General features: G+C 42.0%; 1 protein-coding gene across 2 annotated transcripts in view; it reads left to right on the top strand.

Annotated features, from left to right (window-relative positions):
* LOC106579149 (integrin beta-3) overlaps positions 1-14531 on the top strand; it is a 39922-nt gene extending 25391 nt beyond the window's left edge. For both annotated transcript variants that reach the window (XM_014158751.2, XM_014158750.2), the window contains exons 10-15: positions 2683-3142; positions 5767-5989; positions 6151-6251; positions 6744-6863; positions 11630-11796; positions 12880-14531. In XM_014158751.2, the coding sequence (XP_014014226.1) occupies positions 2683-3142; positions 5767-5989; positions 6151-6251; positions 6744-6863; positions 11630-11796; positions 12880-12951 (1143 nt within the window). In that variant the 3' untranslated portion in view covers positions 12952-14531. The remainder of the gene's footprint in view (positions 1-2682; positions 3143-5766; positions 5990-6150; positions 6252-6743; positions 6864-11629; positions 11797-12879) is intronic.
* Positions 14532-16818: the final 2287 nt, after the last annotated feature.

Raw genomic sequence — 16818 nt, 5'->3', positions numbered from 1 at the left:
TTAAGAATGTGAAATGTCAGAATAATAGTAGAGAGAATTATTTATTTCAGCTTTTATTTCTTTCATCACATTCCCAGTGGGTCAGAAGTTTACATACACTCAATTAGTATTTAGTAGCATTGCCTTTGTTTAACTTGGTCAAACGTTTTGGGTAGCCTTCCACAGGCTTTCCACAATTAGTTGGGTGAATGTTGGCTCATTCCTCCTGACAGAGCTGGTGTAACTGAGTCAGGTTTGTAGGCCTCCTTGCTCAAACACACCTTTTCAGTTCTGCCCACAAGTTTTCTATAGGATTGAAGTCAGGGTTTTGTGATGGCCACTCCAATACCATGACTTTGTTGTCCATAAGCTATTTTGCCACAACTTTGGAAGTATGCTTGGGGTCATTGTCCATTTGGAAGACCCATTTGCGACCAAGCTTTAACTTCCTGACTAATGTCTTGAGATGTTGCTTCAATATATCCACATAATTTTCCTCCTCATGATGCCATCTATTTTGTGAAGTGCACCAGTCCCTTCTGCAGCAAAGCACCCACACAACATGATGCTGCCACCCCCGTGCTTCACGATTGGGATGGTGTTCTTCAGCTTGCAAGCATCCCCCTTTTTCCTCCAAACATAACGATGATCATTACGCCCAAACAGTTCTATTTTTGTTTCATCAGACCAGAGGACATTTCTCCAAAAAATACGATCTTTGTCCCCATGTGCAGTTGCAAAACATAGTCTGGCTTTTTTTATGGCGGTTTTGGAGCAGTGGCTTCTTCCTTGCAGAGCGGCCTTTCAAGTTATGTCGATCTAGGACTCGTTTTACTTTGGATATAGATACTTTTGTAAATGTTTCCTCCAGCATCTTCACAAGGTCCTTTACTGTTGTTCTGGGATTGATTTGCACTTTAAGCATCAAAGTACGTTAATCTCTAGGAGACAGAACACTTCCTGAGCGGTATGATGGCTGCATGGTCCCATGGTGTTTATACTTGCGTACTATTGTTTGTACAGATGAACGTGGTACCTTCAGACATTTGGAAATTGCTCCTAAGGATGAACCAGACTTGTGGAGGTTTACAAATTTTTTTCTGAGGTCTTGGCTGATATCTTTTGATTTTCCCATGATGTCAAGCAAAGAGGCACTGAGTTTGAAGGTAGGTCTTGAAATACATCCACAGGTACACCTCCAATTGACTCAAATGAGGTCAATTAGCCTATCAGAAGCTTCTAAAGCCATGACATCATTTTCTGGAATTTTACAAGCTGTTTAAAGGCACAGTCAACTTAGTATATGTAAACTTCTGACCCACTGGAATTGTGATACAGTGAATTATAAGTGAAATAATCTGTCTGTAAACAATTGTTGGAAAAATGTACTTGTGTCATGCACAAAGTAGATGTCCTAACCGACTTGCCAAAACTATAGTTTGTTACAAGAAATTTCTGGAGTGGTTGAAAAAAGAGTTTTAATGACTCCAACTTAAGTGTATGTAAACTTCTGACTTCAACTGTATATATATATATATATATATCCATTGATTCTTGAAGAATATAACTTATAAATGCCTCATGATTTTAGTTCAACTGTCACACTCCATAAGAACCCAACATTTAAGCTTGTTTTTCTCCAATGTTTGTAAACATTGTAAATGTAAACAAACACTGCCTCATAACATGGTTAAAACAATCCTTTTAATATCATAGATGGTCAGTCCTTGCATCCATAGCTCTATCTATTAATCTTAGAGTGGTTACATTTCTCCTGCTCCATCCCTCAGCATTTACCAAAACAGAGGCGGGGTGTCCGTTTTGTTATCGTTTCATCTGTGGATTCGCCCTTTAAACAGCTGCATATTATCAAGATATCAAAGTGTCACCAACAAAAAGGTAAACAATAGGCCTATTGCAAATGCAGCATATGGCATTCATTTTCCACATGTAAATAGCACTTTCAATAGTGCTCAAAGCATACCATTCCATGAGCACAGCATTTATTTTTCAACTCGAATCAATGAGCCCAATCAGTCCTCCATGACAACACAATCATAAACAACAGAGTAGGGCTGGCTAATAAGTCCTTAGTTTTCGGGTCATGCTCAGGTAAAACAATTTGGCTAATCTATACTTCCATATTTCCAGTCCTATTCTTAAAGATCAAGAGGTATAACATTTTATTGGAATGACTGGAATTCTTATAGACTTTAGATTTTAATGTAAAGATATAATTGAATCGTATGTAGTAGAAAGCGATGGGTTAGAAGAAGCTTACATAACCAACCCATAATTAAAATTTAGCATCCATATATGGCCAGCTATGTAAACTTAAAAATTGATTTATCCTGCAATAGATGTGGTTCAATTGGTAACATACATTTTTGACTTCTTCTAATGCCTCTTAAGGGGAAAGTAATCTAAAAGTAACTGAATGTAATCAGATTACATTACTGTGTTCGGGTAATCCAAAAGTTATGTTACTGATTACAATTTTGGACAGGTAACTAGTAACTGTAACGGATTACATTTAGAAAGTAACCTACCAAAACTCTGCCCAAGACACACACTTTACTGACCAACATCCCCTTCTCTAGAACCACATATTCACATTACACATTCCTCCTGTGTGCTACCCATCTACTCACTGCACTAACCTCTTCTACCTCCACACCTCCACCCTTCTACTCCTCCACCCAGGTCTCCTTCAGCGTGGAGGCGCGGGCGCGCGGCTGTCCCAAGGACAAGCGCAAGACGTTTGTCATCAAGCCTGTGGGCTTCAAGGACTCTCTGACCGTCACTATCACCTTCGAGTGTGAGTGCAAGTGCCAGGCCCGCGCCGAGCCACTCAGCCCTGTCTGTAACAATGGCAACGGCACCTACGAGTGTGGCATCTGCCTGTGTCACCCGGGGAGACTGGGGCCGCGGTGCGAGTGTGCCGAGGGTGACTACAGCACCACGGAACAGGACCGGTGTAGTGTCCCCTCCACCGTGGGCATTGGGGGTGCAGGGGGTCCTGGGGCAGCGGTGTGCACTGGGAGAGGCGACTGCGTCTGTGGGCAATGCGTGTGCCACAGCAGCGACTTTGGCAAGGTGTGGGGCAAGTTGTGCGAGTGCGATGACTTCAACTGCCTGCGCTACAAGGGCGAGCTGTGTTCAGGTGAGAGAAGAGGGAAGGAGGGAGGGACGGGTTTCAAAGTGCTTAGTGCCTATAACTACAGCCCAGACTTGTTGCTGGTCTGGTCTGGCCACGTGTTTACATTTCAGTTAGCTGAGAATTTATTTCTGGCAAGTTCTATAAATGTATTGGTATTTCAGTGTTTGTGGCCTACAATCTTTCATCACAATCTGACCTTTAATAATTATCTTTAGACAACTTCTATAACACTTTTTTTTCCCAAGATTAACTTAGACATTCTCAAAACAAATTCAGTTGTTTCTGTCAGAGTTTCTGGGGGAAAATCTGTGAGCTTTTTCCAGGCCAGTACTAGCCATCCTCAATCCTCACCTTACTGAAGACCTCATATGGGAGGAATTACCAACAATAACAGCCAGCCAGACTCTCTCTCACTCTCTCTCTCTCTCTCTCTGTCTACCTCTGTTCTGCCCAGGGCTAAGGGCTAGCTCCATTCACAGCAAACATGTGGCTCTGTGCTGTGAGCTGCGGCTGTGTGGGCTAAGACATGCGTTCGACTGGTGTGTTTGTGTTTGAGCTGAGCAACTGAGGTAATGATAGAACAAGTGCCTGCCAAGCTCCGACTTTGCATATGTCACGTAGAAAGAACAAGTAGTTAAAGGTTTATTGTTTGTGTGTAAGTAGTTAGTGTGGGTTGAGCTTTAGCTAATAAGGCTAATCAGGGGGTCTTACATGCTTATGCACACATTATAACTGCACCACAAGTTTAAGTAAGCTTTAAGTTAGGTGTTAATAGTAGTTCTTACAGTAAGTAGTTAGTGTGGTGTGAATTTGAGCTTAAGTTTGGGTGGTTCAACGAAAGCAAATTTCTAGTGTATGACCATCCTTAGAGTTTAGCTCTAATGCTAGAGGTCATTAACTCTAAGCGATGCCAGAGTGGGTGCCTTGTGAGGTAAGGCAACAAGGCTGCTGAACACAGGGAACACATGTAAAGCCTACATTATCTGTGCCCCTGTCAAATAGTGGATTAAGGCCTTCTGTAATGCTGGATGTTGGGTACTGTAAATCTATTCACTTAGTGCTCTGATAACTCTTAATTCAAAGCGTTACATTCACTGAAATCCACTCACAAGCACTAAGTCACTAGCTTGTATCCCATATTCCTGTATCCCCTCATAACCAACATCATCACTGCAAGACATGTACCCTGCCTGTTTAGTTGTACATTTACCCTCTCCAATCCAATTCTCACAACCTTATTTGCTATATTCCCCAAAGTGCAATGATGATTGAGAAAATACCTCTCTGCTTTGTCAGTGGCTGATGCTGTCATAGAGCTAAAAATAAACCTGGTCTGGTAAAAGGGGCCTGAGGTAACGAGCTGGAAATGCAGTTGATTTCTGTGTGTGTGTATGTGTGTTATGTATCGTTCAGAGAGGGAAACAATGCCCACATAACACAGTTTTAGAGAGAAGCAGTTAGAGAATGGCATAATGACAGGAGAGTGGTGGTTGGAAGGCTTGTGGTTTCCTTAATGTTTGTTTTTGACAAGTCATTTTGTTATCCAGGCGGTTCACTCACTTGCTCCCATTGTTTTCCTGTCCTATTGTTTATCTGGAGTCTGGTTGGTGGTGATAAACCAACAACAGCAGATGTATGTTCTGCACTGTAACTGTCTTACTGGCACTGGGTCCAAAAAAACACACACATATACATGCACGGGCACACGCACGCACACACACACACACACACACACACACACACACACAGGCTAAAAAAGCACCCAGACACTGCTGACACACCATATTTTATGTTCTAGAGAAACAACAATGGAATTAGTTCCACTTCCAGCGCTCCAACTATTACAGAAACAGGACTTGCTACTTCCCAGTATTTGGCTTAAAATTCCTGGAATTCCTCACCATTCCAATCCCTTCTTTTTTTTTCAGACGGATTTAGGGTGGATTAGCGATTTTTGATAACACCCAAGTGTGCTTTATAGGGTTCAATGCACTTCGTCCAAAATGGTACCCTATTCCCTATTGAGTGCACTACTTTTGACCAGTGTCCACTTTTGACCGGGACCCATAGGGCTCTGATGAAAAGTAGTGCACTATATAGGGAATAGGGTGCCATTTGGAAAATAGACAATGTGTGTGGAATGTATGGCAAATCTCCTTATGTAACCAATGATTGATCAAATATGTTATCAAGAGATTGGAAATGCAAATAGATTGTTGATGAAATGAGTATTCAACATGATTCAGAAATAGTGTTCATTCGTACCAATCTCTAATGTCACATTCACTGGGATTCATCAAAAAGTGCACAGAAATATTATGAACTTCTGTAAATATATTATAGGAAGAACACATTTGAAACTATAGTCACCTGAATGATTACCCATGTTTTGACTTTCTCCGCCCCCTCTCAACTTTCCACCCTTCCTTCTCCCTCAACCCTACTCACCTTTCTCCACTCTCCTCGTCTCCCTCTCCTCTCTCACCTTCCTGTCTTTGCTATACCCTCTTCTTCTTCTCCTCTTTCCTCTATTCTTCCCTCACCCCATTACCCATAATTCTGCATCCTCTCTATCCTCCTCCCCTCTTCCTTACTTCCTTCCTTCCCTCTCGCTCTCTCCTCCCCAGGCCACGGCACCTGTGACTGTGGGTTCTGCCAGTGTGACTCGGACTGGCAGGGGGAGAACTGTAACTGCTCCCGCCGTACTGACACCTGTATGTCCAGCCTTGGCCTGCTGTGTAGTGGCCGGGGCCAGTGTGTGTGTGGGGCCTGCGAGTGCACCCAGCCGGGAGCCTACGGGGCCACCTGCGACAAGTGCCCCACCTGCCCCGATGCCTGCACAATGAAGAAGTGAGTGTGGTATCCACACACACTCATAGACAGACAGACACACACTCACACTCTCATGCAATTGCCTCATGTTGAGAAGAACGTGAGTAATAGATGCTGATGTGTGTGTGTGTGTGTGTGTGTGTGTGTGCGTGTGCGCATGCGTGTCTGGACTGGTACAGAGAGTGTGTGGAATGTAAGCATTTCAAGCGAGGGAAGCTGTTTGATGACAACACCTGCACCCGCATCTGCAGAGACGAGATTCAGCTAGTGGACGACCTTGGTAAGACAAATCCATTTCAAATCCAATTTGACTTAAATAGCTCTTTTTACAGCTACATTCACAAAGCACTATACAGTAACCCAACCTTGACCCCCAAAGCAAGCAGCAGCACAGTAGTAAGGCAAAACTCCCGAGAAGGAAGAAACCATGAGTGGAACCAGACTCATAGGTGGGGCCCATCCTCCTCTGACTGTGCCAGGTCAAGGTTTGGAGTACAAATGACCGGCTAGTCCACACAGTTCACCAACAAAGCCAAATGGTTGTCCATTTAGGCAAATAAGACACCAAATCATTGACTGAAAAACACGCTTCAAACCACCTCTGTTTAATATCCAACATTAATACCCAAATGAACATCATGATGCTGTCTTGAGATTGTCATTAGCATGACACTATTTACAGTCAAGATGGCTGACATTGTATCAAATGATAGGACTATTTGGGGAAAGATAAGAGAAAGATGATTCCCTACTCCTTCTCTCTGCCTCCCAGAGTTCCATGATAAAAATGCTGTGAACTGCACCTATAAGGATGAGGATGACTGTGTGGAGCGCTTCCAGTATTATGAGGACGCCAGTGGCAAGTCCATCCTATTTGTGGTCAAAGAGCCTGGTAAGAATCATACACACACACACATATTTGAGGACATCTTTTGTGTCCACAAAATGCTAAATGGTATTTTCCAAAATGCTAAACTTCCGATTTTAGCAGAAGTGTGTTTGAACAAAAAAAACTTATGGCTGTTATTATTTTATTTACCAAATGTAAAAGTGACCACAAGACACTACAACCACAAACCAACACATCCAGGCCCACTCTCTTTTGGAGCCTCGTGTTCAATCAGCGCTCCCTTTTGATCCCACCTACCCCCATCCATCGCCATCCATCCCCATCCATCCATCTGCTTGTTAAGCGGCCATGTTGAAAGAGTCGTCGGTTGCAAAAAGCTGTTAACAGCCAGAGCCCGCAGAGAAAGCCTGTCCCTGGGCCTGCTTTTAGTGGACCCACGTGTGGACCCTACATTGTAAAAAGACGCTCGTAAACAAGCACCCGGCTCCCGAGGAACTCGCTGACGCTTCACAATCCTCTGGGGAGGAAGGAGGGATGGAGGGAGAGAGAAGTGGGGTGGGGTGGGGGGGGGAGTGGGGGGGGGAGAGGGAGGGAGGGGGGGGGGAGCCAAAGAGAGCGAGGGGGGGTAGTGGTAGGAGAGAGAGAGAGAGAGAGAGAGAGAGAGAGAGAGAGAGAGAGAAAAATGGAAAACACTAAACAGAAACAGCCATGTTGAACCTGCCTCGAATAGTCATCAAAAGTATTTTGGGCTGTATTAGGTTTAGCTGATGTGTAGGGCCTGCCAGAACTGGAATTCCTGAAGTCCAACTCACATAAGCAGAGGTAGAATAAATAAACCTTTGGTTAGCACAAAATTACTATATCCTTCACTTTCTATGTGTACACTCAAAAAGGTGCTATCTAGAACCTAAAAGGGTTCTATAGCTGTCCCAATAGGAGAAACCTTTGAAGAACCCTTTTTGGTTACCAGTAGAACCCTTTTGGTTCCAGATAGAACCCTATTGGGTTCCATGTAGAACCCTTTCCCCAGAGGGTTCTACATGGAAGCCAAAAGAGTTCGACCTGTAACCATAAAGGGTTCTCCTATGGGGACAGCTGAAGAATCCTTTTGGAACCCTTTTTTTCTAAGATTGTATACTCATACGGTATATATTGCCATAAACAAGGCGGGTTAACAATCTGAAACATCATCCCATACACAATCTGTACAGACTCATGCGTTTTATAAACAGACACTAATGAAACCGAGCCTGGTCCCAGATCTGCTTGTGCTGTGTAGCAACGCCTATGTCAATAGTTTAGGAGTTGGCTAGACAGCACAGACAGATCTGAAACCAGGCTAAATAAAACCAACTTGTGGAATCAAAATGTAGAGTATTCTGATGAGGAGTCGGGGATCATAACACCCATTCAAAGTCATACAAAGACACTTGAAATGCTAGAATGGGGTAAGACTTACGTCTTTAAGTCGTGAAGCAGCACACAAAAAAAGAGAACTTTTAACCAGTGTAACTGTATGTCCAATATTTAAAATCATATCCTATAATCATATCCTAACAATGTCCAGGCTCATCTTATTCAGCCATGAAGATGGGATGATGGATAGAGCAGTGAGATAAGCGAAGTGAGTAGGAGAGGTAGAGCTACAGGAAATTGAGTTAGAGCGAGGGAGGTATAGAATGAGAAGAATGACGCATAGAGGGGAGGGAAATCGGAAAGGTGGGAGCAAAGAAGTTGCTTTGATGTAGCTGTAAAAGTACACCCCTGCCTGGAATGTTGCGCAACAAACGCACGCACACACAAACAAACAAACGCACAGACACACACACGGATGGACCCAAACGAGAGACTAGAATGAGGGGGAGTAGGTATAACTCATCTGGTATAGCTCATCCCTTCCTCATATCCATCATTAGCCGTTTCGCTATGTAAGGGATAATCAAGGAGGGGCTATGCGTTCTATGGAAAATAATGCACGACGTGGAAGGTGTGTTCCACGACGCGCTAACGTGGTGGCACTAAACTTCCACGGAGTTGCATTATTTTCCAGAGAACGCATAGAGCCACGAGTTGATTATCCCCGTGTATAATTTAACACATTTGCTGCTAGAAATGTGTTCAGCTGCCGGTAGAAATGTGTTCAACATCCACTGAAGTAGCTAACTAGCAAGTTTACTAGATCGCTACAGTAGTTGCCTTGGTAACCAAACAAACGGACTTGCTAGTTTAGCTAACCAAACCATAAATCCTAGCTTACTGTTATGAAAATATGATTCTACAATGCCCATAATGTTTTCGATTCAACTTTGGCTTTCAAAAGCAGCTCAAACAAAGAACATGTAAGAATGAACTTCATAGCCATTGAATTAGACCTTCCATTATTTAAGTCATAATGCCTGAGAAGCTGGTGTTTGGAGGATATACAGTGCATTTTTGAAAGAATTCAGACCCCTTGACTTTTTCCACATTTTCTTACGTTACAGCCTTATTCTAAAATTGATTAAATCGTTTTTTTCATCAAGCTACACACAATACCCAATAATGATAAAGCAAAAACTGTTTTTTAGAAATGTTTGCACAAAAACGGAAATATCACATTTACAGACATATTTACTTTGTTGAAGAACCTTAGGCAGCGAATACTGCCTCGGGTCTTCTTGGGTATGACGCTATAAACTTGGCACACTTGTATTTGGGGAGTTTCTCCCATTCTTCTCTGCAGATCCTCTCAAGCTCTGTCATGTTGGATGGGGAGTGTCGCAGCTATTTTCAGGTCTCTCCAGAGATGTTCGATCGGGTTCAAGTCCGGGCTCTGGCTGGGCCACTCAAGGACATTCAGAGACTTGTCACGGGTCTTCTTGGGTATGACGCTATAAACTTGGCACACTTGTATTTGGGGAGTTTCTCCCATTCTTCTCTGCAGATCCTCTCAAGCTCTGTCAGGTTGGATGTGGAGCGTCGCAGCTATTTTCAGGTCTCTCCAGAGATGTTCGATCGGGTTCAAGTCCGGGCTCTGGCTGGGCCACTCAAGGACATTCAGAGACTTGTCACGAAGCCACTCCTGCGTTGTCTTAGCTGTGTGCTTAGGGTTGTTGTCCTGTTGGAAGATGAACCTTCGCCCTAGTCTGAAGTGCTGAGTGCTCTGGAGCAGGTTTTCATCAAGGATCTTTCTGTACTTTACTCCATTCATGTTTCCCTCGATCCTCACTAGTCTCCCAGTCCCTGCTGCTGAAAAACATCCGCACAGAAGGATGCTGGCACCACCATGCTTCACCATAGGGATGGTGGCAGGTTTCCTCCAGGCTTGACGCTTGGAATTCAGGCCAAAGAGTTCAATTTTGGTTTCATCAGACCAGAGAATCTTGTTTCTCATGGTCAGAGTCCTTTAGGTGCCTTTGGCAAACTCTAAGCAGGCTTCATGTGCCATTTACTGAAGAATGGCTTCCTTCTGGCCACTCTACCATAAAGACCTGATTGGTGGAGTGCTGTAGAGATGGTTGTCCTTCTGGAAGGTTCTCCCATCTCCCCAAAGGAACTCTGGAGCTCTGTCAGAGTGATCATCTGGTTCTTGGTAACCTCCCTGACCAAGGCCCTTCTCCCCCAGTGGCTCAGTTTGGCCGGGTGGCCAGCTCTAGGAAGAGTCTTGGTGGTTCCAAACTTCTTACATTTAAGAATGATGGAGGCCACTGTGTTCTTGGGGACCTTAAATGCTGCAGGAATGTTTTTGGTACCCTTCCCCATATCTGTACCTCGACACAATCCTGTCTCGGCGTTCTACTGACAATTCCTTCGACCTCAAGGCTTGCTTTTTGCTCTAACATGCACTGTCAACTGTTGGACCTTATATAGACAGGTGTGTGCCTTTCCAAATCATGTCCAATCAATTTAATTTACCACAGGTTGACTCCAATCAAGTTGTAGAAACATCTCAAGGATGATCAATGGAAACAGGATGCACCTGAACTCAATTTCGAGTCTCATAGCAAAGTGTTTGAATACTTATGTAAATAAGGTATTTTTTATTTTTTAAAAAAATTAAATAAAATTGCAAACATTTCTAAACCTGTTTTTGCTTTGTCAATATGTGGTATTGTGTGTACATTGATGAGGGAAAAAAAATATTTTATGAATTTTATAATACGGCTGTTACATAACAAAATGTGGAAAAAGTCAAGGGGTCTGAATACTTCCAAATGCACTGTATATGATGGGTCAAAAAAGTTAGTGCAAGGGTCAATGCAGATAGTCCGGGTAGCTATTTGGTTAACTATTTAACAAACTATTTAGCAGTTAGTTCAGTATCATAAACGAGTATTCAACAAAGCCATGGTATAAAATACCTTACAATGCCTCTGTTGTTCCTTATAATGCCTTAAAAATGCCTTTATAATGTAAACATATTTAGACCAGATACACTAACAAAATCTTATTATCAGCTCTCGCACTCTTCAACAGAGTTATTGGAGACATTTGGTATTGTTTTCAGCCTGATCTAAGAACAGCTTCTCCTAACCAAATCCCAATCCTAACCACATTCGCAATGCGTAAAACTTACTTGCTAACAGTGCTTAGGGACAATAGGCTTTGTTAAGGGCTCAAATGTTAAAAGCGTGTCTTTCTGTGCTTCTGGCAACTGATGTTTGATGTCTTGCCCTCATGTGTGGCTGTATTGTGTTATGTGGAAGTTTGCTGACATTTTATTACTGTAGACAGGGCTCTCTCACAAAAGAGATTCCTATCTCAATTGGATTTCACCTGAATAAATTATAAATAAAATAAACATCCCTTGGTTGCCCCTCTTCCCCCAGACTGCCCTAAGGGTCCAGACATCCTGGTGGTGCTGCTGTCCGTAGCCGGGACCATCTTGGTTCTGGGTCTGGTCGGCCTGCTCATCTGGAAGCTGCTGGTCACCATTCATGACCGCCGTGAGTTCGCCAAGTTCGAGGAGGAGCGTGCTCGCGCCAAGTGGGATATGGTAAGAGGCTGCATCACACCGGCCGTGAGTCCCATAGGGCGGCGCACAATTGGCCCAACCTCGTCCGGGTTTGGCTAGAGTAGGCCGTCATTGTAAATAAGAATTTGTACTTAACTGACTTGCTTAGTTAAATAAAGGTTCAATTAAAAGAAAAAAGAAAAAGAGGGCACATGCACACACACTCTTGGCTTGCTAGGCTGAAACCAACCCATAGCCCATGGGTGGCCAACAACGCCGGTCCTGGGGTGCTACAACCATTCAACTGGGCACAATCTTCCATTTAGAACACAAGTAGATTCATTGGATGTGGGATTCAGTTAATCAACCAGCTTTCTATACTTAATTTTGAATTTGAGGGTGTCACAGTGCAAGGCTATGAACTACCAGGTATACCATGGTGTCTACTGCTCCCCTACCATACAAGGCAATGTATTAAGGAAGGCAAAAAGATCATAAATATTTGCTCATTTGTGTTGTTGAAACTTCTATTGTTTGGTTGGAAGCAGAGGTCGGGTCTCTCTCTCCTACTCACTCTCTCATTATGCTTTTTATGATTTTTTTTCACTGCAATGTTCCTCCCTATACAGGAAAAAAAAGGCAGCCTCCACTCTCCAGGGGTGGCTTGGTTGGCACTGAAATTAGCTAACGCTAATTAGCTTTTACAGGCAGTGGCAGGGGCTGCCTCACACACACACTCTTCCCATCAGACGTCCCGTCCTGACCTCATCTGGAGTCCCTAATCCTGCGCATGGGATGCCAGAACTCCCATAATCCTCCTTGCTTAAATGTGCTCAATTTGTTGTAACTCGAGTGCCGGGCAGCATGTGAGCCACAGGAGTGGTAGGTGTACCATGTGTCTGAAGTAAAGCTACTGTTCATAACTCGTCATAGAGCTCCTGAATTGAGGCCCACGTTCAACTCACAACTCACATTCAAGTCAATTCAGGAATGGGTGGATCTTCAAATCTAATGCACATGAATCAATTCCTGAAAGGAATTTCAGGTCATCAACTGAATTGACTTGAGCTGAACTGTAGTTGACCCCATAACATTCATTATGAAACTCTCTGTTTTGAATTGCAGGGCCATAACCCCCTGTACAAAGGAGCCACCTCAACCTTCACAAACATCACATACAGAGGCAACAAGGAGTGATGGCAACCAGGATCACTGAAATTACTGCATCATTTGAAGGATCACTGAAATTACTGCATCATTTGAAGGATCATTAAAATAACTGCATCCCATTGGATTCTTTCAATTTCCTCTGGAATGTTACGATTTCATGTGCTGGCTCTACTGTCACAAGAAGAAGATGTAATATTTGTGTAGTGGTTTGTTGTACATATGTATTTAAACGATACCAAATATGTTTTTCGGAGGCATTTCAACATTAACTACCATCAAGTTCTATCAAAATCCATAAATATAACTTAGGCTGTCCATTAATGAAAGTAGAGTAGGCTACATTGAGAGATAAATGTACGACAGTAGACGTGACTCGAGTAAGGCACGTTACTTTCTTTAGTGACAGAGGAGAAGCGAAGGACAAAGAGAAGAGGACTGGCAACCCCTCAGAGCCCTCTTGGTTTCTTCCTAGGTTCCTGCCTTTCTAGGGAGTTTTTCCTAGCCACCGTGCTTCTACATCTGCATTGCTTGCTGTTTGGTGTGTTAGGCTGGGTTTCTGTATAGCACTTTGTGACATCGGCTGATGTAAAAAGGGCTTTATAAATACATTGATTGATTGACTGATAATGATACTCATAGCATACGCATGATATGACTTACTCATCAGCGTGTTGTAATTTCCTGTTTGTTAGAGTCTGGCATGATACGCACATTGTCCAAAACAACATTTCTGAGACATGTGGTTTAGCGATCTGTCACTTTGGTATAACAGAAAAACGCCTTTGGTTTCTCTTGCATTCTCATTTCACAGATAAACAGTTTCCTTCAGCTGTTGACATTGACTTGCAACATATCTCTCAGATATGCCAAAAAATTATGCTTAAATGTTTTTGTCAGTTTTGGTGTATATTATGATTATATGTACCGCACATTGCCCCATATCCATAGCGTATTAGAGTAGGAGTGCTGATCTAGGATCAAATCATAATGAATAAGATTACATGGATATGGGAACCTGATCCTAGATCAGGACTCCAACTCTGAAATTACCTATTGGTAAAGAGGTGTGGAGTCTTTGTTTGTATGTGAAACCAGCACTGCCTTCTTACATTCCCAGTTATTGTCAATATAATGTTCAGGTATACCATTCTTCAGACACAACACCACAAATCATCTCTCAATCACATGAATACATTTACTCCTTCGGTGGAAGCATCATAGTCAGTGTCTTGTATTCATTAATGTGACGTGTTATTAAGATATTTGCTCACTGTATATATTGTTGCACTTGTTTACTTTAATCAACTGCCCTTGTTGATTATGGGTCAGTTAAGCTGTCAATCATTTGTAAGACTTAACTTGAACTGGACCTCCAGCCAAGATTTCACTGATGATAGGTTTCACTGACTCCGGACACTGTTTTTATTTGCTCAAAACATCCCCATTACCAGAAAAGGAAGGAAGCACAGAGTACTATGATGACATCATTACATATTAAATTCACAGGGTCTGCGTTGTAAAAAATGTTTGTAATTCTTTTACATTGTTTTTCATATCCACTTTTGCAAGGGAAACATTTAAATAAATAAATAATGGGTTTAAATGGATACTGAATTTGTGTGATATGTATTTCTTATTATAAACTGGGTGGTTCGAGCCCTGAATGCTGATTGGCTGAAAGCTGTGGTATATTAGACGGTATACCACAGGTATGACAAAACATTTATTTTTACTGTTCTAATTACATTTATAACTAGTTTATAATAGCAATAAGGCACCTCGGGGGTTTGTGGTATATGGCTAAGGGCTGTAGCCAGGCACTCCGTGTTGCATCATGCTTAAGAACCGCCCTTATCCGTGGTATATTGGCCATATACCACACCCCCTCGGTCATTATTGCTTAAGTATATAATTGTTGTAAAGTTAAATATAGCAGAACACTGCATGCAAAATGATTGGCTGATGGGTTTTAAAGTTAAAAATAACTTTCATATTGCGCTGTGAGAGTGCATGATTGGAATACTCAACAAAATAGTGTTTACAGAGTAAAACTAAATTAATATATTAGGACTATATTAGTTGACTATGGTTTCTTGCAGTGTGTGAAAACTGTTGTCTCATTTACCCCTGAAAGCGGGTTAGCAGTTTAGGTTAAATAAACCCCTCAATCTTTTTTACTTGTGAGAGGGGCTTGTCAAAGAGCCTTTCCTCCTCTTTTGGCTTGTGTTTCAGGAGCCAAAGCGATGAGGCCAAGGGCCAGTTTGTTTAGCATATTATTCATATTGTGTAGAACAGTGCTTCCCTCTTCTGGCCTGTATGCAAATTGCAGGCCTTTTGGTCGACACTTCAGGCACCACAGATAATTGCAACAGATGACCACCCCAAACCCTGGAATTAGTGATGTACTCAGTCCCAACCCCTGGAATCGATGTAATTAGTTAGTGACCACATTTACATGCACACCAATATCCCGTTATTATTCGGGATAGGCCTACTCGAGTATTCTGTTTTTGGGTTTACACATAAACATAGTATCCCGTTTACAATAACCCAAAAAGGCTTGTATCCCGGTTATCAGAAACCTGGATAAAATGCCTGGGATATGCAGATTTTTCTACGGGATACTGTGGCATGTAAACATCTTATCCCGTTTCCTGTTGTTTTTCGCGGTCTGCGCAGAATCAGTTTCGCATATCATGGGTGTTGTGTGATGATATTTTCATCTGATTGTCAAACGAATCACTTAAATAACATTTGGTAGGACATTTGTTTTTCAACTAAAGTTATATACATGCGGCTTCCCTTCTGTCATAACTTGTTGCCCCAGAAGACTAAATAAAGTAGTGCTCACCAGAATAATGTCTTACATTGATAGAATTAATGCATTAGTAGGCCTAATCTAATTTACACCGGTAAAGTTGTCCGTTTCGTTTAGGGACTGGGGAGAATAACTCCAAAACAGCGGAAAGATTGGCCCTGTCAAAAATGTCCAAATGTCATCAGTTTGACCAGTTTTAAGGAAATTAAAAGCAAAGAAAACAATGAAACACGTTTCTGATAAGACTTCAGTTCATCTTGGGTGCATACTTTATGTGGTTGAAATACTGTTTGCTTGCGTAACAGTTTCAAATATAACACATTACACTTGCATTCGCATTTTCTCAAGAGATGCTGAAAGAAATACATTTTGTTTCTCTACTCCTGTTCCCAAGGGAGGGGGGGGGGGGCAGTTCAAAGCTGACATATTGAATTGTTTTAAGATGGTCATAATATGGATCATTTAGCTATTTGATTTTCAATTTTAGGACCCCTTTAAGTATCCTCCCCCAAAATAAAATAGAATAATTTGATAAAATATTAATTTGGCCTTATACTACCTTAGCCCATAGAAACGCATTGAATAACACATCCATAAATGGCCAAAAAAAGACAGTCAAAAAATAAATTATAAGGAACAAGCTTTTTAAGTGTCTGTATATCTAGGAGATATAAGAAAGCGCAGGAAATATATATAAGTATATATATATATATATATATACAGTACCAGTCAAAAGTTTGGACACACCCACTCATTCAAGGGGTTTTCTTTATTTTTACTATAGAATAATAGTAAAGACATCAAAACTATGAAATAACACATATGCAATCACGTAGTAACCAAAAAAGTGTTAAACAAATCAAAATATATTTTAGATTTTAGATTCTTCAAAGTTGCCACCCTTTGCCTTGATGACAGCTTTGCACACTCTTGGCATTCTCTCAAACAGCTTCATGAAGTAGTCACCTGGAATGCATTTCAAATAACAGGTGTGCCTTGTTAAAAGTTCATTTGTGGAATTTCTTTCCTTCTTAATGGTTTGGATTCTCAGTTCATCTCGCTGACAGGAACAAACA

The sequence above is a fragment of the Salmo salar genome, chromosome ssa19 (genome assembly GCF_905237065.1).
Source record: "Salmo salar chromosome ssa19, Ssal_v3.1, whole genome shotgun sequence".
In the NCBI taxonomy this organism is placed as follows: Eukaryota; Metazoa; Chordata; class Actinopteri; order Salmoniformes; family Salmonidae; genus Salmo; species Salmo salar.
This window is presented reverse-complemented; position numbering and strand designations above follow the sequence as displayed.